The sequence below is a fragment of the Onthophagus taurus genome, chromosome 2, assembly GCF_036711975.1.
Source record: "Onthophagus taurus isolate NC chromosome 2, IU_Otau_3.0, whole genome shotgun sequence".
Taxonomy (NCBI): domain Eukaryota; kingdom Metazoa; phylum Arthropoda; class Insecta; order Coleoptera; family Scarabaeidae; genus Onthophagus; species Onthophagus taurus.
Genome location: NC_091967.1, coordinates 681,577 through 706,700, shown reverse-complemented (window position 1 = coordinate 706,700; position 25,124 = coordinate 681,577). Strand labels below are relative to the sequence as shown.

Here is a 25,124-nt window from a genome sequence, read left to right as displayed (position 1 = left end):
TATTATCGAAGACCTGTACAAGTTGCTCTGCAGTTATTTGTTGAACATTGTGTCGTATTGCATCTTCCAATTCTTCTTTGGTCTGTAAACGGTTTTTGTAGACAGAATTTTTGAAATGACCGAATAAAAAGAAATCTAGTGGAGTTAGATCGGGTGAGCGAGGTGGCCAACATCCTCTATTGATTACTCAATCATCATGAAATTCATGAAGGAATCTTTTGTTTGTTCGTGCAGTTGCATTGTCATGTTGAAAAAACCCTTCTTTCAATTCATCATCATGTAATTATTCAATGAATTCTTGTAACAAAGCACTTTGACAACTTTCCTAATGTCATGACTCATGACATAAGGTAATTCACTATATTTTCCAGACATGTCTCCCTAAATTCTTCTACACAAAGACTTGTTGAATATTTTCATACCCCATTTTGATCTTTTACTCTATTTCGAAGATAAGATTGGAGAAGAAACTTTGAAACTTGTCTTCTTCTAAGGTGAACGGTATGATTTAACCTAAAAATAAATCAACGAAATTTATACCAAACTGATTTAAAATAAAATAATTATTTACCTTAGAGAAAAATCACAATCGAATTTTTGTCTTAATAAAGACAGATAATATTAAATAAAACCGCAATAAATTCATAATGAAATATTGAAAACACCAAACGCCAAAACCAAGAACACGACTCAGCTCAGCTGATCGAAACCATTGAAACTAAAAATCGATATCACCTCGTCGACCAATAAGAACGTTGAAAATTAAAAACGAGTAGAAATGGGAGGAGGCTGTGACGAGGAAAGTAAGTATTGGTATCAAGCGCTTGGGAAAGTAGTTTTTAGCGGACCGGCTTTTTTGATCTCTCGGTATAACCTACATTTAAATGTATGTGGTGAAATAATCTAAGTCATACGTCCATATCTTGATTCATACCATTTTTATGTGATCTGTCACTGCCAGCTCTCGTGGTTTCTACTATATCTGATATCAATTTATATTTGATATCAATGTTTTTCATCACCAGACTTTCTGGGAGAAATGTTAAGTTGCCTAATTTCTAAATGTTAAGTTGCAGTGCGTCTCTTAAGACGGCGAAAATCTCAGGGTTATCATAAGGACGTCACCTTTTTCCAAACAAAAGTTTTGCAAAACTACCCAATGCCTGCTGTATTATTAAGCTACGTTGCATTTTATGTGGGACAGTGCAAGTACATAGTAGTTTCGTAATTATGGTTACTGCATTCATGTATTGCCAGTTATATGAAATTGCCGGTACTCCACACAGTTGGTCAAACAATTGATTTATTGAAAAGAAATTTTGCTGACCGTGTAACCTCGAGAAATGTTCATGCAATTCAATTGATTTATTACATATTTATTGTTTATTAAATAATGAATAAAAAATACATAAAAAGCAATAATTTTTGGTGAAACAATCATAAATAAAATTCGAGTGAATAGTCGGTGTATTTTATTTAAATAATTATTTTGTTGGTGGTAACGTGCCAATTAGCGCTTCGGTTAATGGAAATACGTTTTCAATTAGGTCCGAATGTTTCTGTTTATTCCCAGTACGCGCGGGCGGCGACCCTTTGTCCCCTTACCCGGTCGCCGCCACCCTCTCGACCATTTCCCCAAACAGAGAACGCTAAACGCAATGGTGGCAGACTCTGCTAAAATCGCGTAATTGCTTCCTTAATTAAATGTTGCCTTTTTTCGTTACTGGGAGAATGGATTTTTTATTAGATTTAATTTAGTTTGCGGACGGCATTTGCTTTCCTCGCGGCTTTAATGATGTAGTTGCCCCCACCGTGTTTACGTTTAATTACTAGATTTGAACCCTTTTGTATTTTTTGGGGGTATATTCGCATGTCGAACATGCTTTTTCAGTATTAATTTTTTCGCACACATTGTTTTTATTTAATTTAAAAATAAATTACAGCAAAATCATCTTGGTAAAAAGGTCTTAATAGTCGCATAAAAATTTAACGAGATCATTAACGATGGGGCGCGGAAAACGCATCGAGCAGAGCGTAATTTCCGGGGACCCTAAAATATTTAGGGCTTTACGTTCGACCGCGTTCGCATTATGCGAACATTATCCTCATCAATTTTTGATGACATCCGCCCGACTACAGAACTGCGATCCACGAAAATTAGCTACGTTTAAACTAATTTAAACAATCGTACTTTGCAAATCATTTTTTTTTCCTCTAAACTCGAACGATAATCGATATGGAAATAAGTTGTAAGCTGTATGTATGTACCAATTGTGTTTAGCGAACAACAGTTATTTGTACTATTAATTAATCCGGCTGTATAATTGACAATGCAATATGCGCGAACTCGCAAATTTTAGTTTTTGAACCGGATGATATTGAAATGAATCCGATTTATTCCTATTGTAACATGAATGCTTTTAACACCAATCCAATTCGATATTGCATTTTAAATTAATTAATTTATTTATTATTTTTAGGTTGACAATATGATGTCCTGCCCGTTACCCATCGTTCCGGTTTTACAGCCGTTGCCATCGATAAATACCACAGCTCCGGATTTTCCAATTCACATAGGAATAAAGGTAAGTGGTTGAAAACTCTTTGCCGTTAAAAGAGAAGCTTTAAAAGCAATCGCCAATAAAGAAAAAAATTCAAGATCCGTTACCGATCTTTTTAAGTCGCTTCTTAAGCACAGAGATTTTAATTAAAAAGTTTTTTAATCTTAAAATATGTTCCTTCCGGAGCGGGTTTCTCTTCTCTATCAATCTGCCGTCTTTCGTTCTCAAATAGCGCTTTTAATCTTAACCTGGACTTTGGCAAAAGCTAAAACCGTCCTAAAGACGAATCCAAAGTATTTATTAATAATTAGGCATCCCACAAAATTTTATCTTTAAATATAAAGTAGAAGAAACAATAATAATTTAATATTGATTTAAGCGTATGTTGGGGAATGGTGACAATCAGGGGGGCTCCCTGCCGGTGACAGATAGTCGCCAAGGGCCATTCGGGTGACCCCTTTCGCCGTACCCTCCAATAGCAATCTTGCTAATTGATAGATCTGCCTGGCAAGGGTTGTTCTACAAACTATCGTTGTTTCACCCGGGAGACGATCTCATTAACCAATGTAAATGATGTAGATGAGATACAAACGTCCCACCCAGATCTTCCTGGTTCGCTCTTTCAATTACCGGCGAGACGATAGCAACAAACTTTTTCCTTTATATTTCTACCTACTTCTAGGGCCCATATCTTCGTTATCTAGAAAGATAGCGAAAAACTAAGCACACGGTTGGAAAGCTTGGTTATTTTTCTTAAACCGAGTTTATGCCGATATGTTGATAATATGAGCAAGAAAAAATAAGAAACGTCGCGCTGCATTCAATTTACCTCAAAATTACCAAATTTCGCGGCCTTGTGCAGCCGTTACCAGACGGAAATTCAATAAATGGTTTACATATTCGGAAAGACCTGACCTTGGGCTATCTTATTCCGAGTTTTCGTCCGCCAATATCTATCAGTGTCTGTAAGAAAAAAGCACCTGAAAAAGCCCCTACCGATAAAAACACGCATACAGGGTGTCCCGTTAAGCGTACGGAGCGGCTGTATCTCTAGAACGGTAAGGCCTAGAGGTTTGGGAAAAAAATCTTTATAAGCAAAGTGGGCAAGAGAAATAGCTGGAAATTATTTTGAAGTTCGTAATTCGACCGCTAGGGGGTGTAACTGCCATAGAGAAACATAAAATTCCCGCTATCTGAGAAAGTTAGACGATGAGCTATAACTTTGACAACATCATTTAGTAGCTTGGATAATACCGCATCGCTTTTGTTTTGCAATATTTTTCATATCTGTCATAATAAGGGAGGGGGAGGCCAATGCGTTTTCAAATGTTTACATTTTAATATCTCCTGGACCATTCAACCGATTTGAATATTTTTGGTCTTGTTTGAAAGAGCATTTCATGCTCTTTTAAAAGATATTTTCAGTAAGACCGCTTGGTTTAAAACATATAAGCTAGAGGGCGTTATCTGCAGCGGTTACATATTTTTGTGATTTTTGAAAAAAAGTTAAATGGAACGGTACTATTTACTTCACAGACCGTTAATCACCATAAAATTTGCTAAATATTAGTGAAAACCGCATCTCGATATCTCCATCCATTCTCGAATTATAAAAGAAAATGTTAAAAATTCGTATATCTTAATCGGATCAAGTTACCTTAGGAAACAAATAAGAGATAACAAAAATTTTATTATCTAGAACCTTCCTTCACACTTTATCCAAGCTTAGAACTGCTTCAAAACTAGCCTTTTTAGGCGTGTTGAAAAGCCAACGGATCAATGAAACATCAACAATGATAATAAAACAAAATAAACCAAAACACTTAGAATAACTTAAATTTTTGGCAAAAATAGCTCACTAATGTTCGAAATGTCTTCCATAAACCTCGATGCATTTATTTAATCTAGTTTCGACGAAAAAAAAAAAGCGCTGCTAAGTCTCTTCCCTGGACACTTTTTACTGGTATTTAGTGTTTTGTCATATTTTCCCTGGTTATTGGTTTTTCTTGAAAAGTCAGGTCGTTTAGTCTACCCAATAGATAAAGGGGTGAAAGCAATGTGGGTTTTGCTCGAACCAAGAATGCATATTATGCAAGTTTACATCAGCTTGTGGACAGATGCTTCATGCATCCATAACATTTGTGATAAAAGGTTTGGATTTGTCCAAATCATATTTAAAAGTCAATGGTAATAGTTCAGTCTGTTATTATAATCGGTATCTGTTAAGGCCTGATGTAAAACAACGTGGTGGAGATATTATTCTCTTGAGAACTCTTGTGGACAATTGTTTTCGGAGTTCCCAGATTATGTGGGATCACATTGCGCACCAATATGATTTACGAATTCATAGAGATGTCGGAATGGGCTACACGTTGCCAGTTTTCCGTAATCGCTAAGTCAATCTTAAAAACACTTCTAGAGAAAAATGTCTTTCTTTGTCGTAATTGCATTGCACATTTTTGCCATGCAGTTGGATCGTATTCGAAACATTGAAAATAAATCATCATACGCTCTATCATACGCTTCTGCGTTAGTAAATGACATGTTTACAGTTACCATGGTAATGTGATTTGTTTTTCTCGATGAGGTAACTGGATCCGATTGATGGCACTCGAGTTTTTAACATTTTCTTCTACAACTCGAGAACGGGTGGCGATATCGAGATGCGGTTTTCACTAAAATTTAGCAAATTTTAAGGTGACTAAGGGTCTGTGAAGTAAATAGTATCGTTCCATTTAACTTTTCTTCAAAAATCACAAAAATATGTAATAGCTGCAGATAACGTCCTCTAGCTCATTTGTTTTAAAGCAGACGGTCTTACTGAAAATATCTTTAAAAAGAGCATAAAATGCTCTTTCAAACAACACCGAAAACATTCAAATCGGTTGAATGGTCTAGGAGATATTAAAATGTAAACATATGAAAACGCATTGGCCTCCCCCTCCCTTATTATGACAGATATGAGAAATATCGCAAAACAAAAGCGATGCGGTATTATCCATGCTATTAAATGATGTGGTCAAAGTTATAGCTCATTGTCTAAGTTTTTGAGATAGAGGCAACTTTATGTTTCTCAATGGCAGTTACGCCCCCTAGCGGTCGAATTACGAACTTCAAAATAATTTCCAGCTATTTCTCTTGGTCACACTGCTTATAAGGATTTTTTTCCCAAACCTCTTGGCCTTACCGTTCTAGAGATACAGCCGCTCCGTACGCTTAACAGGACACCCTGTATGTTTTTAAACGGTTTTAAATAAAAGCTCGGGTAAAACTTTGTTCCAGTTTTTCCTTCATCAAATAAGAAAGTTAGGGTAAGAAGTGATTGCGTTCTGCTACCTGTAGGTTGTCTTTCAGGTGCTTTTCTTTTACAGACGCTGGCAGATATTGGCAGATATATTATTATTGACGACGGCATCTGTAAATGAAAACTCGAAATAAGACAGGCCAAGATTAGCTCTTTTCGAATATGTAAACCATTTTTTGAATTTCCTTCTGATAACGGCTGCACAAGGCCTTAAAGTGGGGCAATTTTGAGGTGATTTAAATGAAAAGACCAAACTTTCCAACCGAGTTATTAGTTTTTCGCTATTTTTCTAGATAACGAAAATATTGGACCAAAAAGTAGACGGAAATACAAGGGAAAGTTTGTTGGTAGGCTGAAAAACGATTGTGCAAACGTGTGATTGAGATGTGTTATATACCGATGAAAAGAGCAGAAAATTTCCCATAAATGAATATAGTTCTGGGGTTTTCTCCCCGTCATATAAGAGAGTTATTGACCCAAGCGTAGGCAGCGCGACGAAAACTCGGTTTAAGATAGAGAAACAACCAAGCTTTCCAACCGTGTGCTTAGTTTTTCGCTAGCGTTGTAAATAACAAAGATATCCGTCCGAAAAGGTCATAAATGGAAATACAAAAGTAAAGTTTGTTGTCAACTGTAGACTTCTTTTCAGGAGCGTTTTCTTTACAGACGTCGACAGATATTGACGGACGAAAACTCGGAATAAGATAGTCTAAGGTCAGCTCTTTCCGAATATGTAAACCATTTGTTAAATTTCCATCTGGTAACGGCTGCACAAGGTCGTGAAGTTTGATAATTTTAAGGTAATTTGAATGCAGCGGGACGTTTCTTATTTTTACTTGCTCTCATTATCAACATAACGGCGGACGAAAACTCGGTTTAGGATAGAGAAAAGATCAAGCTTTCCAACCGTGTGCTTAGTTTTTCGCTATCTTTCTATATAAAGAAGATATGGGCCTTAGAAGTAGGTAGAAATATAAAGGAAAAAGTTTGTTGCTGGGCGGTTTGTTGCTATCGTCTCGCCGGTCTTTCAATTACCAATAACGAAATCAACAACGATTTTTTAAATAAGGGTAGCCTCAACGCGAGGATTTCAACGAATAAAAAAGTTAAACATTTAATTTTCTTTTGTATTTCTTTGCTACACAAGTTTTATCAGAAAGTATATGGGGAGCACTTGCGAAAGTTACCCTTTAACGCTATGATATATTGCGCGATCCGTTTTGAACGGCTTAAATCGAATAGGGAACGGTAAATTCTCCGAATCACATCAGACCTGGAAATGCTAAAGCTGTTGGTGATTGATGGTGTATTTGCAAACTTGAATGTCTATTCAACTAAAATTAAAACTAAAACTAGAATTAATAGTACCCAACTAACACTAAACCTACAAGTAGAAATATTCGTGTTTATTTGTGAATCTCTAAATCCGATTGTTTCTAATTCTAAGTCTAGTGTTAGTTCTAGCTTTAGCTCCATCTCAATCATTATGAGTTCATTTTCCCAAACCATTGTTATAAAATCGCTTTTCAAAAATCATTTAGTCAAAAATTTGTCAATAAAATAGTAAACGTATAAAGATATGATGAAATTATAACTCGTGAATATTCCGTGGGAATTGGGCATAATTACGAAATGTTTTCGAGCGATTCTCGTCTGCCTCGATTATGCATGAATCAAGGCATGTGTAGTTAATACCGTTATAGACGTACAATTTCCCATCGAATTGTCGCATAGACTGATCGCTACAGATTTTCTGGTATTATCTCACATTGCTTTAATACAAACCACCGCGCTTCGGATGACACAATTGTTTTGTGGGTAGATTTATATCTGTCTATATTACGAAGGGGTAATGTGAGAAAAGTGTTAAACAAAACAAGTTTTTGGAAGTTTGGTTATTAAAAGAGACTACAAGATTTTCTTTTATCCGATATATTCCGACGGGTTTGGAATAGTAAATCTGTTTTTTCAACATTTTTTTCCTACCTGGTAATGCATCACTTCAAACACGTGCCGCTAATACCACGACAGGTCGGTAGAGTGGCCGCATTAAGCGCATATATCGTGCCTCAGTGACGGCTTATTTCATATAGAAAGGCACCGGGTGTAGAAACACCGCGAACTTTTTTATGGCGCCATTCCCTAATATCCGGTGTCATCTTTCGCCGTTTACGGTCTCCTCCACCTTAATGTGATGGTGAACGCCCCCCCTGGCGTTTTATTTATAGGTTTCTTATTAGTTTCGTCGTCGTTATCTCGCGACCAACAGATTTCGATTTATATTTCTTTCCCTTTACTACAGTTTAGTTAGTTTAGTATAGGTTAGTTTATAGTGTAGATAAATAACTACGAAAGACATTCACGGCCGGTGTTAATTGAATTAAAACTAGACTAACACTATAACTAGTTTCAGTTTATTTTTTATATAACAACCTGGCTCTGAATAAAACTAAAACTAGAATAAATTAACACTAGACCATTAAGGTCTTATATATAATGTAGAGAGCGTATGTGGTGGTGGTGGGGGTAATCAGAAAGTCAGACATGTTGGATGTACCGACCTGAACTTAGCTATAGTTTCAAGTCTCTATTGTACCTACAGTTATAACCTCATAATTCTCATAAACATATTGTTATTTTTATTTAAATTTGATTTTTGTTGAAAGTTTTCGAATTCTTTTCGTTTCACATAAGTTTTTTATAATTTGCTAAGTTGGACGATTATTTACAACAGTCCATAAAATGTTTCTGGTTAGTTGACTTGTAATTAACAGTTGAAGACCTCGGTATAAGAAGGCTCCTTCTCTTGATAAATGAAGCTACTCCCTTCTTGCACCGAGGTCTTCAATTGAAGTTCAAGTAAAGTTTATTATTAAGGACTGTTCCTTAAATATTTTCTTTTTAGTTTGTTAATTATAAGAGTCATGGCTAAAAATTATTAAGTTCTTTTAAAATACCATATAATTACTAATTATTTATCAATAAATATTAATGTTTTGTCTTTCCAGTATATAATAATGTAAATTCTTGCATAAATATATATAAGAATTTCGAATTTCCCGCTAAGTTGGTACATCTAACATGGCGACCTTTCTGGCTTCATTTTAGGCGTGGTGGGGACAACAGCATACGCACTCTAGATTATATATAAGACCTCAATGCACTAGACCTAGAACTAGAGAGTGTACAGGGCTGGTTCAAATTCGATGTCCGAATAGGCTAACTGACATGTCATGATCTCGTTTTTCGAGAAATTGCTAATGCCGAAAACCTCATACCGCTATCGTCTTTTGTTTTTCTCCTAGAGGCCAAAATTGAAAATATCGTATAACCAATAAGTGCAATTATCTTGGTTATTATTATAGGTGGAGTATTATAACTAAGACATTATATGGACACTTTTTTACAGAGACGATGACGTAGTCAAAAACATTTTGTCGGTTTTAGATTTTGAGATATTATCACAATTTTCGTTTTTTTAAATGGAAACAACCACTCATTATTCGCTTTATAAATTCGTTATTTTTTTCTGATTACAAAAATATAGGGTTCGACCGGTCTATTTCTTATTGTTTTAGAATAAAGCTAAAAATAAACTTTTCTTTTAGTGTCGCCGAAGAAAATAAATTTACAGTTTCCTGTAAATTACGGTTCTATAACTAAAAATTAAAAAAAAAACTTATTTCTGATATTTGAAATAAATATATTTGTTGAACTGTTTAATTTATATATGTTTTACACAAAAGTTGGAATAGATTGCATTATTTCACATTTTTTATTACGATTTAATATTATTTTTAAATGACTTAATAAATTATCGATAGATGACGCTCATATGTTTTTTTTTTAATTCAAATAAACATAGCAACATTTGTTTGTATTCAAAAATTTTCTGGAGTGTCACTTTAAAAATCCTGTTTTTAAGAACAATTACGAAAATTTTGAAAATTTTGACCTGTTAGAATGTTACATATTGAAAAATTATTTGTTTTTAAATACCAGAAGATATCTTCGTATATAATTGTTAACTTTTTAGATTTTACCTACCCCCCGTAACTTACAGAAAACTGTAAATTTAATTTCCTCGACGACACTAGATGGAAATTTTATAAAAAAAGTTTATTTTTAGCTTTATTCTAAAACAATAAGAAATAGACCGGTTGAACCCTATATTTTTGTAATCAGAAAAAAATAACAAATTTAACAAGCGAATAATCAGTGGTTGTTTCCATTTAAAAAAACGAAAATTCTCATGATTTCTCAAAATCTAAAACCGAAAAATTTTTTTTGACTATGTCATGAAATTCTCTGTAAAAAATGACCATATAATGTCGTAGTTATAATACTCCACCTATAATAATAACCAAGATAATTGCACTTATTGGTTTTACGATATTTTCAATTTTGGCCTCTAGGGGAAAAACAAAAGACGATAGCGCTATGAAGTTTTCGGCATTAGCAGTTTCTCGAAAAACGAGATCATGACATGTCAGCTACTTTTTTTCTAACTCTTATAGTTTTCGAGTTAGCCTATTCGAACATCGAATTTGAACCACTGTACAGGGTGTCCAAATTTCGATGGGTTTGCAGGGTATCTCAGTTATTATGAAAGATAGAAAGTAGCGGCTTTCGCGAACCTGAGCTACTTTTTTGTGAAACTTACTATGGCGCAAACCAAATTTTCATAGTCCTCTTCGTTTTTGATATAAAGGGAGTGTTTGAAATTTGCGATTTTCAGACACCTCCTGTATCTCGGCTATCCGGAAACTTAGTAAGAAAATAAAAACGGGTTCTAATAGACTATTTCACGTAGAATCCAATGGTGCACGTAGAATTTTTCTAGTCACCACGGTGTTTGAGTTATAAACACAACTCAAATACTGAATACTCAACTTCTAAAATACTTAAATCTTTATAACTCAAAAACCGTGATGACTAGAAAAATTCTACGTGCACCATTCGATTCTACGTGAAAAAATCTATTAGAACCTGTTTTTACATTTCCGGGTAGCCGAGATACAGGGATTTCTGAAAATCGTAAATTTTGAAACACACAAACTCTGTAAGTTTCAAAAAAAAGTAGCTCATGTTTACGAAAGCCGCAACTTTCTATCCTTCATAATAACTGAGATACTCTGCAAACCCATCGAAATTTGGACACCCTGTACTCTTCTTTAGTGATATAAATTTTTTTATCTTAGGGGGTTTCTCTTGGCAATAATTTAGTAATCCGAAACAGAAAAAATTTTATTTAATGTTGGAAACCTCGTTGATTTGTTGGGCTGTTTCGACATAACATCACTCCGTCAAAACCACGACTTTTGTAGGAAAGTATCATGGATACATCAAATCAAATTACCAAATTTAAAATTTTTTTGTACAACGATTTTCAAAAAAAGAATTAAAAATCGGATAGTTGTTTCGTTTAACCACAATTTTATTTATCGATCGATTACCGAAAAAGCGTTTTCGAAAATGTTTCTGATATAACAATTGTTTCCCTCTTTTATATAGATCAATAGAACATAGGTTCATGTTATGCCGCTGCGTTTACTTAACACAACGCGTTACTATTTACTTTCAAACAAAAACGGTTGCGTGACTTCAAAGTACAGCCCTTTGTACCGTACTAAAGCAACCAAATATGCGTAATCGACTTATCAGTTTATGCGAGAACAAGTTTGTATAATAAACGAGAGAATTCGATGCGCAATCCGATCTACAGTCAAAGTGTACGTAGGAATCTAAACCTATTGTGAACTGCGACTATTCAACTAATAGTTACTGGTCATCGTAATGTCGTATTGCCTCAGGTTTCCCTTAGAACGAGGTACCTATATTATCACCTATACTGTCCATTTTCTATACAATCTCTACCTGAACTGAGCAACTCTCCGAAATTATAAGACCATTTATACTAAATAGTTAACATTAATTATTACGGGTTACTGCACATATTATCGTCTTTATTATAAAAAAAATTCGAATTTAATAAAGCAATCCGTCCGACAAAGCGTAGGAATTTAAAAACTGGCCCCTTTCCAATCTTCCTTTATGCCCGTACAAGATTTTCATAATTAAATCTCGCCCTACGTTATTTTTTGCCATTTTCTTTTGTCCGCTAGGTCCCGGCTGTTTTTCTCGCTTTCGCGAATTGAAAGGAGCGCGCCAGCAATAATCGCGACTGCAACGGCTCCGCGACGGCTCCGTGGCACGAAACAATGGAAAACAAATGACGCGCGAACGAGATACGACAGTGGCGCCGGTGAAAAATGGCTGGAATCTCGTCCTAATGAATTCGCACCATTGCTCGTTTTCATTTTCTGCATGAAACCAATTCGAAGTATGTGAAATAACCATCTGGTATGGTTGAAAGTCAAGTGTTAACCTGTAAAAAAGGAATACATTAAAAAATAAAATGCTATACAGGGTGATTCATTAGCTCTATGACAAACTGTGGCAGATGAAAGGTGATGCGATTCTAAGGAAAAAATGTTATATGAATATGGGTCCGATTCATTTTGGTTAAAGAGTTACAAGCGTTTGAAAATTTTACACAGTTTAATAGGCAAATGGAAATGTAAAAAAAAAATAAGTTTAAAAATTACAAAAATTGTTCGAAATGTCCGCCTTCAGCTTGAATGCACGCTTCACATCGACGAAGTAAAGATTTGCAACAATCGCAATCTTCCATGTTCTACTAAGCTCCCAGCCATCCTCTCTGTTGACGTTATTTTTATGTCGGTGGATCTCTATGGCTTCTCTTGTCAGTCTTTGGTAGTATCTGTTGTCCCTAGCCAGCACCTTTGTTTGTTCGAAGTCTATTCGGTGCCCCTCTGCATGGCAATGTTCCGCAACCGCCGACTGCTGGATCTTCTTCAGCATTACATCCCTCTCATGCTCCTTGATGCGGCACTCGACGTTGCGTCCAGTTTGGCCAACATAAACCTTCCCACAACTACACGATAGTCGATAGACTCCCGCTCCTTTTAATGGAGTTAGTTTGTCCTTGGCTATCGGGAGTGTGTTCCGAATTTTGCTGACCGTGCCGTACCGCACTACGATGTCGTTCTTCTTGAGGTGCCTAGCAATTCGTTCCGTTACACCTGAAACATAGCGAAGATAAATCCATTGTGATTACCGTGTCCTCTTTCTGCTTTCGCTGCTTGATGGCCTGGTTGATGTCCCTCGAAGTGTATCCATTCTTCTGCAGCACGCCTCGTAGAAAGTGTTGCTCCTTCTTCAAGTTCTCATCTTCACATAGTCTCGCTGCTCGCTGAAATAATGTACGGATCACGGATCTCTTCTGTTGGGGATGATGATGTGAACATGCCTGTAAATACCTGTTGGTATGGGTCTTCCTTCGGTATACACCAAGTTCTATATCTCCATTTGTCGTCCTGGTGACCAACACATCTAGGAAAGGTAGTTTTTTGGCAGTTTCTGTTTCCATGGTGAACTGAATCATAGGATGTTGAGAGAAAGTTTCTAGTGTTAGTTCTAGTTTTAGTTCTAATCTTAGTTTAATTCACACCGGCCGTGAAAGCCTTCGTACTTATAATCGCAACAATAATTATGAAACACAAATACAGAGTTGGCTGTGATAACAAAACTGAGTTCTTTATGTCAAACATTTCAATTTACTCTATTCTGTGTATTTCAAAGTTTATAATTGTCAGAGTTTTGATCGAAAACGAAAATGCATATATTTACGACTGAAGAATATGCAGATATTATTTTTGTATACGGGCTTTGTAACGGAAACGCTCGGCAAGCAGCAAGAGAATACCTTCGCAGGTTTCCAAATAGACATCAACTTGCCCATACAGTGTTTAGTGCATCATTTCGCAGACTGAGAGAAACACGTAACCCCACTCCACTACATTCCGTTCGTCCCCAAAATGAAGAACGTGTTATTGATTTAGTACTTGACGACCCTTCAATTAGTACTCGGCGTATAGCGAGTATGTTACAAATATCCCAAAGTTTTGTATGGCATGTATTGAATCGAGAAATGTTTCATCCGTTTCATTGCCAAAATGTTCAAGCATTACATCCTGGAGATACTGAGCAACGCTTAGCATTTTGCCACTGGATTATTCAGCAACATGCTCAAAATAATAACATCATTTCCCAAGTTCTGTGGTCTGATGAAGCGTGTTTCACTAGGGACGGCATAAATAATTATCATAACGAACACGTGTGGTCCTTGCAAAATCCACATGCAATTAGACCAGGAAGATTTCAGCAACGGTTTAGTGTAAACGTTTGGGGTGGCATTTTGAACAATTCTTTGCTACCTGTATGGGTGATAAATGAACGCTTAAATGCAAATATGTACAGAAATTTCTTGGGACATAACCTTTTCGATTTTATCGACGACGTACCACTTAACATCATTCAAAATATGTGGTATCAGCACGATGGTGCACCACCACATCGAGGAAGAGAAGTCATCGCTTGGTTGCATGAACATTTTCCAAACAAGTGGATTGGCAATGGAGGTCCAGTAGTCTGGCCACCACGATCACATGAAGCAGCTTGTGTACCATGTAGAAATTACCATGTAGCTTGTGTACCATTAGCATAAGGAATGATCCAAATATCATACGTCGTGTGATAGAATCTTTACTTCGTCGATGTGAGGCGTGCATTCAAGCTGAAAGCGGACATTTCGAACAATTTTTGTAATTTTTAAAATTATTTTTTATGTTACATTTTCATTTGCCTATTAAACTGCGTAAAATTTTCAAAGGCTTGTAACTCTTTAACCAAAATGAATCGGACCCATATTCATATAACATTTTTTCCTTAGAATCGCATCACCTTTCATCTGCCAAAGTTTATCATAGAGCTAATGAATCACCCTGTATATAAAATAGGGAGTTAAGTTTTCCACAAGAAAGTTTGCAATTTCGTATTAAAGTTCTTCGTTGGTGAACCACCCCTTAAGTATACACGTTAAATTTCGGTTTTAGCCTCAACTTGTTTCATTAAGAAGGACCACCCATCCGTGCGTTATTGCCTTGAGAAAGGATTAAAAATGTAACGAGCGATCGAAAGAAACTCCGAAAATGGGGGATGGATATTGAGGGGGTATACGAAACGTGCAGCGGGAAAGTGGAAGTCGGCAGTTGTAAATCAAAGTTCCGGGTTGAGTTTGCTCGTTTCCTTTTCGCGAAGGATACCTGGCACCCTCCCAATAGGGAGCAGTGAACTATGGTTCTCGTAGGACGCATAACGTCCAGCCACCAGTAAATCGTCTATAATTTTCGAAGGTTCTACCAGTTTATTTGGTTTCACATCGTACCGAATTTACAATTTTCCTTGGTAAGAATAAAATATAAAACGGAACACCTTAAATACAACTTGGAATGTTTTATTAACATATAAATCTTATGAAAACTAAAAAATAAAGCAACAGAAAACCGAAAATCCAATTTAGTCGTCGTTTTCAAAGTGAAGTCACACCTCCGGGATGAGGACCGTAAACAAACTACTCGTTTTATTCAATTTAATCTTCCGGTAGATAACGCGAACCCAAATCGATATAAAATCTCATTACCGACGACAATTTTCGTCGATTCCGGTCGCCCCCTTATTCATAACATCCCGGCGCCTCCACCAGTTTCCCATCTCCAGGCAGTTTACCACGTTTTCCCTCATACCACCCGATTTTACAGGATCGACTCGAATCCGGGATTCGAAATTGTGAACCGAACTTCGTATCCGTCGATAATAATCGTAATTCGTACTAGTCGTGAAATTATATGCGCCTCGAATAGTTATATATAATCGGTCAGATTTAACAGAACTAGTTTATGCACTACATTAAATTTCTCCGAATTCGTTTAATTTTAGACGATTTAAAAGTACAACTTCACCAATGTCCGAACTTTCACCGTAGGAGGGCGCAACAGGAAAGCTCTTGGAACACGCGAGCTTTTGGGACGAACCCAGACTAAACCAAACAACGTAAATCTCGTGTAAGCTCGAAATCGAATGTGCCCCTACGGCGAGGCACCCTCTAAGCTCTATCCGGTCTTATCCACAGGGCCCCACGCCCAGCCAGCAAGAAACCGGAGGCACCTTAAAGCGGAATCTAATCTCCCGAGGGAGATGTACGCTATTTTTTCCCGGATTTACCCCTTTTACGTTCGTGAAGGCGAACATTTATTAAATAGTTTCTTGTAGGCGGTATTGTATCTTCTAAATGTTTACTGCTATGTGTATTATGTGATAGCCGATACCCACCAATTATCTATAGAATGAACAATCGGGTCGTATCCCATCAGAAGCTAAACAATAGTATAATTACATTATTATTGGGATTGTTCGGGATAGAGATAGGTGACCAAAGAAAGGGAATGAGTATAGAGAATCCTATGAGCTGATAGGTGGCAATCGAATGAATTTAAAATCATTTAAATCAAAAAGTGACAAAAAACAATTTGTACAGAATCTAAATCGTGTAAATCGCCAATAAACCAAACCACCACGCGGTCGTTTGTCTCCATTAGACGAGGAGCAGTTAAGGTAAAAGCACCTTTTGCATTTGGCGATAATTGGAAAATCGTTTTTCTTACTCGCCCGTCTTTGAATTCGCTTATTCCTTACCGACAACCAAGCTACAAACGACTACAAATAACCTTGACTGCAAAATCCTTGGTCAGTGTCCAGGTAACGACTCAGAACGTCTCGGAGCGTATCTACCACATGTTGATGGATCTCTAAGAACGTGAACGACAGCGAAAAAGAAAAAAGAATGATAGAGAAACCAACTTTTAACTTCGTAATGCTTGTGTAAACGATTGCGTATTATTATTAGGTGTTTCACCTTGATTATGAATGACTTACATCATTTTTTGTGTTGATCTTATTTTGTTTATTATCATGTACAGGGTGTCCCAATTTCGATGTCCGCATAGGCTATCTCCGAAACTAAAAAAGATAGAAAAAAAGTAGCTTACATGTCATGATCTCGTTTTTCGAGAAAATGCTAATTCCGAAAACTCCGAACAGCTATCGTCTTTTGTTTTCGCCCTATCGGCAAAAACTGAATAACTATATATATCACTTATATAACTATATATAAGTCGGAAAAACTAATTACTAATCAGTTAACGCTAATTACAAACTAATTAATAACTAATTGCATCGCGTTCGGTGTGAGGCGGGAAGAGGTCTTCGTGTTCACCACCATCTTCCATGTTCTGCTAAGCTCCCAGCCATCCTCTCTGTTGACGTTATTTTTATGTCGGTGAATCTCTATGGCTTCTCTTGTCAGTCTTTGGTAGTATCTGTTGTCCCTAGCCAGCACCTTTGTTTGTTCGAAGTCTATTCGGTGCCTCTCTGCATGGCAATGTTCCGCAACCGCCGACTGCTGGATCTTCTTCAGCGTTACATCCCTCTCATGCTCCTTGATGCGGCACTCGACGTTGCGTCCAGTTTGGCCAACATAAACCTTCCCACAACTACACGATAGTCGATAGACTCCCGCTCCTTTTAATGGAGTTAGTTTGTCCTTGGCTATCGGGAGTGTGTTCCGAATTTTGCTGACCGTGCCGTACCGCACTACGATGTCGTTCTTTTTTCGTTCCGTTACACCTGAAACATAGGGAAGACAGATAAGTCCAAGTGGTTTTGTACTTACCGTGTCCTCTTTCTGCTTTCGCTGCTTGATGGCCTGGTTTATGTCCCTCGAAGTGTATCCATTCTTCTGCAGCACGCCTCGTAGAAAGTGTTGCTCTTTCTTCAAGTTCTCTCCTTCACATAGTCTCGGTGCTGGCTGAAATAATGTACGGATCACGGACCTCTTCTGTTGGGGATGATGATGTGAACATGCCTGTAAATACCTGTTGGTATGGGTCTTCTTTCGGTATACACCAAGTTCTATATCTCCATTTGTCGTCCTGGTGACCAACACATCTAGGAAAGGTAGTTTTTTGGCAGTTTCTGTTTCCATGGTGAACTTAATCATAGGATGTTGAGAGTTCAAGTGATCCAAGAACTCTTGGAGCCGTTTTTGACCATGTTGCCATATCACAAACGTGTCATCCACATATCGGAGCCATAGTTTTGGTTTCCACTGGCTCTTCTTCAAAGCGTCCTCTTCGAATAATTCCATGTAGAAATTAGCTATAACTGGCGATAGTGGAGATCCCATGGCTGCCCCTTCGAACTGCTCGTAAAATTCTCCTTTCCAGCTGAAATACGTCGACGATAAGCAATACTCCACCAGATCTGGCACGTATCCTGGTAAACCCTCCGGAATGAGTTTTCGGCGAAGACCCTCTACAGCATCCTTAACTGGTACCCTAGTAAAAAGGGATTCCACATCGAAACTTACCAACATATCCCCAGCATCCAGCTTTACACCTTTTACCGATTCCACAAAATGTGTAGAATCCCTGACATACGATTCCGTGTTACCTGTAAAGAGGGACAGAATCTTTGCAAGATCTTTAGCCAGCTGGTATGTTGGGTTGGTTTGTGAATCTTCGGTAGTCCGTAGATTCTTGGTGGTACCGGCGCCTGCACAAACAAACCTTTCTGCTGTTCTGCTGGAATTCCTGTGGATTTTATCAGTTCCTTCATTTTTCTTACGATTTTGTCTGTGGGGTCCTTCTTGATCTTCCTGTAGGTGGCTGGGTCCAGTAGGTTCATCATTTTGTCGTCGTATTCTTTCCTGTCTATAACAACGGTGGCATTCCCCTTGTCTGCTGGTAACACGACGATTTCTGATTTTTCTTTTATAGATCGGAGTGCCTTCTTTTCACCAACCGTCAAGTTGGATTTTGGTGGTTTTGCTGACTTCAATACTCTCGCAACTTCTTGTCGGATCTCTTCGGCTTTCAGTGCAGGCATCCCTCGAACAGCTGCTTCCACTTCGCAGATGATTTCCTCCTTTGGGACCTTCTTCGGGGCGATTGCGTAGTTCAATCCTTTGGCGCCTTTCGACCGGCGTTCCAGAGATTAAAACTTCTTGATGTGTGTGTCACGGGTCTTCTGAAATTCGCGATTAGCCTTCTCCATTGTTAGTCTGTCCACTTTGTCCCAGTCTTCTCCGGATATACAATTGGAAAGTGAGAGGTGGAGTCGTAGTAACTTCTCACTTATTTTTTGTAGATCATTGAAGGTCTTGTGGATTCTTTCTCGTAGCAGTGCTTGTTCTGTCCTAATCAAAATTCTACGTGCTGCAGCGGAGTCGATGTGGTGTTTCACCTTCAAGAAGGTTGGCGTTACTTTCTTCTCTCTGCATCTTCGTAGAAAGGCCAAACTGCTCAACAGCTTGCGTTGTCTAATTCGTGAGTTATCCAAATCCTTGATTTGTTTGTTGATATCCTCCCCATAAAGGTTAATAATATAAGTACGAAAAAAAAAGAGAAAATATCAAATTATTTTAAGTCATAGCCAACTATGGTTTCCATTTAAAAAAATAAAGTTACGTCTAAAATCTCGAAAATAAATGATTGGAAAAAAATTCTACCTACGCCACTGAATTCTTCGTAAAAAGTTGCCCATATAATGTTTTATTTATAATACTCCATCTTTGATAATAAGTAAGATATTCGCGATTGTCGTTTTTGTAAAATTTTCAGTTTTTGCCGATAGGGCGAAAACAAAAGACGATAGCTGTTCGGAGTTTTCGGCATTAGCATTTTCTCGAAAAACGAGATTATGACATGTCAGCTACTTTTTTTTCTATCTCTTTTAGTTTCGGAGATAGCCTATGCGGACATCGAAATTGGGAGATAACGATTTATAACACAAAAATATTGTAATATTAACTCCCACTTTTACCACCTCTAGATAAATTTAACCGATAGATAATTACCATGGTTACAGCGGTTTTAAGCGCTCTCATTGGCTAAGGCCCACTTTTACCATCCTCCTGATAAACTATCTAGAGGATAGTTGCCATGGTTACGGCGGTTTTAAGCACTCTCATTGGCTAAGAGCTGTATTTACCTGTCGGATAAATTTATCAAGAGGTGGTAAAAGTGGGCCTTAGAGCACCAATTTATCTATCGGTTAAATTTATCAAGAGGTGGTAAAAGTGGGCCTTAGTATGATAGATACGTAAGTAACTTTAATGATGAGGAATGGCCGCGCATATGTGAGCTTATGATGCAAATGGGTTAATAGCGGACGTGTTGATGTTATGGTAAGATTTTGACATCGCATCATTTGCCTTCGGTTTAATTGCCCAAACACAGAGTAATTATCTCGCATAATGTTCGAAATAATATTGTAACTATTAATTAGTTGGATAATGTAAACTAACTAACTGAAAATCAACGTTTTGGATGGATAAATGCAATTTAATAATACAATTTGATTGAAGGTTATTTTTAAGCAAACAAATTAAATTAAAAAAATTTCAAACCCATTTATTATTATGACTTTCAAGCTGAAAATATAATATATCTATATTTACAATATTTCTCATTTTACAGTTAGCTGAATTTTCGCTTTCGCAATGAATATCGAACCGTGCAACCGCAACGAAATTCCGCAACCGAAATAATGCCCGAACTGTAATGAATACAGTATTATTATTAATTTAAATATGTGCGTAAAAACGTCAACAACGTCCGCCGGTCGATCGCGATGCGTAATGAAACGAAAACACACCGGCCAATTATTTTCGCAACTGCGAGAATTCATTAAATTGTTCGTCGGCGAAACCACAACTCGACCACGACATTGACGTCATTCGACATATTCTGCCATTAGCAATCAATTATTTGAGTGCAAAAATTTATTATCAACCAAAACAAAAAAAGAAAAGTTATTAATATTTATTATAAAGTGTAATCATTGCTTATAACGAGAAAAATATGACATCAATAAAACGATCGAGAGGAAAACTTTTTCCCCTATTTTCTCGCCAACATTTTCACTGAACACTTTGGTAATCCCCAAACTTCGGACGACGTAATTCAAACACCAACAAACAATCTCGAGAGTAATTCGAACGGTAGTCGAGGCAAAAGCTTTTGCCCAAACAAGTCTCGACGTCAACGAAAAACCACCACCTACAATAAGCAAATTCAACTTGGAACAACTAAAAGGATTATATGGCTCGCTTCTAAATAGTGAAGCTCCACGCCGAAGAACACTTATAATATATAAGTAAGGATCTTGAGGATTATTGCAAGTTTTGCCGCTAATTCTCGGATAGCGGTTCCGTCGACCGCCTCCTACAAACTTTAACTTGTATAAGTTAATACATCATTAAAACTTAGAGAGACGTTACCGGTTCCAAAATTAACAATATTGAATTTAAATTCAAAATGTGTAAATCTTTGCTTTATCCTCTTACAAACTTACAACATTAAGGTTTCGTGTTATATGTGCGCATAAAATAAGGAAAATATAAGACCCTAATGACTTATACATATTTATAATTGCGATTTGTACTATTTTAATTGTAAAAATAAAACAAAATATGTGAATTAAACTAAGATTAGAACTAAAACTAGAACTAACACTAGAAACTTTCGGGTTTTGCCGTGCGTCTTCTGAAATCATCTGCGAAGTAGAAGCAGCTGTTCGGATGCCTGCACTGAAAGCCGAAGAGATCCGACAAGAAGTTGCGAGAGTATTGAAGTCAGCAAAACCACCAAAATCCAACTTGACGGTTGGTGAAAAGAAGGCACTCCGATCTATAAAAGAAAAATCAGAAATCGTCGTGTTACCAGCAGACAAGGGGAATGCCACCGTTGTTATGGACAGGAAAGAATACGACGACAAAATGATAAACTTACTGGACCCGGCCACCTACAGGAAGATCAAGAAGGACCGCACAGACAAAATCGTTAGAAAAATGAAGGAACTGATAAAATCCACAGGAATTCCAGCAGAACAGCAGAAAGGTTTGTTTGTGCAGGCGCCGGTACCACCAAGAATCTACGGACTACCGAAGATTCACAAACCATCAGCGCCATCAACTCCCCAACATACCAGCTGGCTAAACATCTTGCAAAGATTCTGTCCCCCTTTACAGGTAACACGGAATCGTATGTCAGGGATTCTACACATTTTGTGGAATCGGTAAAAGGTGTAAAGCTGGATGCTGGGGATATGTTGGTAAGTTTCGATGTGGAATCCCTTTTTACTAGGGTACCAGTTAAGGATGCTGTAGAGGGTCTTCGCCGAAAACTCATTCTGGAGGATTTACCAGGATACGTGCCAGATCTGGTGGAGTATTGCTTATCGTCGACGTATTTCAGCTGGAAAGGAGAATTTTACGAGCAGTTCGAAGGGGCAGCCATGGGATCTCCACTATCGCCAGTTATAGCTAATTTCTACATGGAATTATTCGAAGAGGACGCTTTGAAGAAGAGCCAGTGGAAACCAAAACTATGGCTCCGATATGTGGATGACACGTTTGTGATATGGCAACATGGTCAAAAACGGCTCCAAGAGTTTTTGGATCACTTGAACTCTCAACATACTATGATTAAGTTTACCATGGAAACAGAAACTGCCAAAAAACTACCTTTCCTAGATGTGTTGGTGACCAGGACGACAAATGGAGATATAGAACTTGGTGTATACCGAAAGAAGACCCATACCAACAGGTATCTACAGGCATGTTCACATCATCATCCCCAACAGAAGAGGTCCGTGATCCGTACATTATTTCAGCGAGCAGCGAGACTATGTGAAGGAGAGAACTTGAAGAAGGAGCAACACTTTCTACGAGGCGTGCTGCAGAAGAATGGATACACTTCGAGGGACATCAACCAGGCCATCAAGCAGCGAAAGCAGAAAGAGGACACGGTAAGTACAAAACCACTTGGATTTATCTGTCTTCCCTATGTTTCAGGTGTAACGGAACGAATTGCTAGGCACCTCAAGAAGAACGACATCCTAGTGCGGTACGGCACGGTCAGCAAAATTCGGAACACACTCCCGATAGCCAAGGACAAACTAACTCCATTAAAAGGAGCGGGAGTCTATCGACTATCGTGTAGTTGTGGGAAGGTTTATGTTGGCCAAACTGGACGCAACGTCGAGTGCCGCATCAAGGAGCATGAGAGGGATGTAAGGCTGAAGAAGATCCAGCAGTCGGCGGTTGCGGAACATTGCCATGCAGAGGAGCACCGAATAGACTTCGAACAAACAAAGGTGCTGGCTAGGGACAACAGATACTACCAAAGACTGACAAGAGAAGCCATAGAGATCCACCGACATAAAAATAACGTCAACAGAGAGGATGGCTGGGAGCTTAGCAGAACATGGAAGATGGTGGTGAACACGAAGACCTCTTCCCGCCTCACACCGGACGCGACGCAATTAGTTATTAATTAGTTTGTAATTAGCGTTAACTGATTAGTAATTAGTTTTTCCGACTTATATATAGTTACCGATTTTTTGATCTCGTCACTTCGAACCAGTTTCTGAAGAAGGTTGCAACATGGCATCCGAAACGTCAAACCTTTTATTAAAAGACGCACGGCAAAACCCGGAAGTTTCTAGTGTTAGTCCTAGTTTTAGTTCTAATCTTAGTTTAATTCACATCGGCCGTGAAAGCCTTCGTATTTAAAATATGTGAACTTGCAGAAAAATTTTAATCAGGACCGGTTTCGAAGTTTACAACTCCATCTTCAGCCGAAAATGTCAATAAGTGAAGCTAACAGATGTAATCATTTGAAAAAACATTTTGAAATGTTGAAAAAATTTTTTGAAAAAGTGAACAATTTAAATCTTATATAATATCCAGAAAAACATCGTTAAATTTTTCATGAAAACGAAACAAAATGATTACATCTGTTAGCTTCACTCATTGGCATTTTCGGCTGAGGATGGAGTTGTAAACTTCAAAACCGGTCCCGATTAAAATATTTCTGCAAGTGCGAAGTTCACATATTTTGTTTTATTTTTATATTCAAATTTTACTTGCAACATGGATATTTATCATAACTCCAATATTTTAATTGTGGTTAGCTTTGAAAACCAAAATAGTTAAGTTTTCGTCATTACTATTATCGTTACAGGTATTAAATTGGAAATGAGCCAGCAAGAGAGCGATTAAGCAAAACATCAACAGCTCATGCATCACCGAACCTAAACGTTGTTAATATTCGCGTTGTCACGACTTCAATCGAATTCAATTGAATGCATGTTTATAAACAATGTCAATGGCGTCGGGGGAGGTGTTATTTACAACTACACCTATTACGTGTTGCCATTTCGATAATGCGTTTGTTGGCAATGGTGTAATGTGACGATATGTAAATTGAAATTTTTATATGTTTGTATCAATTTATTCCACAACAATTTACAGTTTTATTCCGCACAATTTGTAACTATCACAACCGATTATATGATAATTATATGAGACTCTTATATACTTAATCATTATCGACAATAACGAAGCGTAGTGCGCCCGTCATATTATCATCGTGTGCCAACGCGTTTAATTATCGTAATAATTTCGCAGAACCGCCGCCATCCTGCGGGAACTAGTTCGTCGGCGTCCAGCCGCGTCCGGTATCAGATTAATGTTCGTCGTTGATTACTGCATTGTTACCGTCGATAATGTAGTCACTCCCGACGATATAATTGCCGATAATTTCCGTATATTATTCGATTACAATGTCTATTAAGGAACCTATATTGAAGACATCTAAAAAAAATCGACTTTAATATGTTATTATTATAACAAAAGAAAAAACATTGGAAGAACACAATTCACAAAACACAAATAATTTTAAATTTAAACTAAGATTGTTGATAAGTCAAGTTGGGTCAATTTGGTTTCTATTCTATGCGGTTATAGAACCATGCAAATCATGAATATTAATGGTAGAACGACCGTTTTTCGATTAGGCACATAAACAACGTGGCAAACCGCCTCGCAAAGTAATAATCGATAATTTTCCCTCCCCTGAGAGCAACGCCGAGCCGGTAACTTAAAGCGTTAAGTGCTAACTGAATGCCGGCGTTATTTACGCGTCGAAACTGGCTACGAACACCTGAGTTCGTTAAATCTACCCTTCGTTTATAGGCGACTCGTTCTAACTTCCACCAAATACTCATTACAAAGATAAAATTTTAAAAAAGAAGAACCTATTAATGAGTACAGGGTGGTTCAAATTCGATGTCCGAATAGGCTAACTCGAAAACTATAAGAGTTAGAAGAAAAGTAGCTTACATGTCATGATCTTGTTTTTCGAGAAACTGCTAATGCCGAAAACCTCATATTATTTAAAACCTCATATTATTTATTTAAATGGAAACAGCCA

The 25,124-nt window shown here is 37.4% G+C and overlaps 1 protein-coding gene across 5 annotated transcripts in view; it reads left to right on the top strand.

Annotated features, from left to right (window-relative positions):
• The window catches only part of LOC111421673 (polypyrimidine tract-binding protein 1 heph), a 304,079-nt gene that overhangs the window by 169,525 nt on the left and 109,430 nt on the right, over positions 1-25,124 (top strand). For all 5 annotated transcript variants that reach the window (XM_071201568.1, XM_071201567.1, XM_071201571.1 and 2 more), the window contains one exon: positions 2,481-2,585. In XM_071201568.1, coding sequence (XP_071057669.1) covers positions 2,481-2,585 — 105 coding nt within the window. The remainder of the gene's footprint in view (positions 1-2,480; positions 2,586-25,124) is intronic.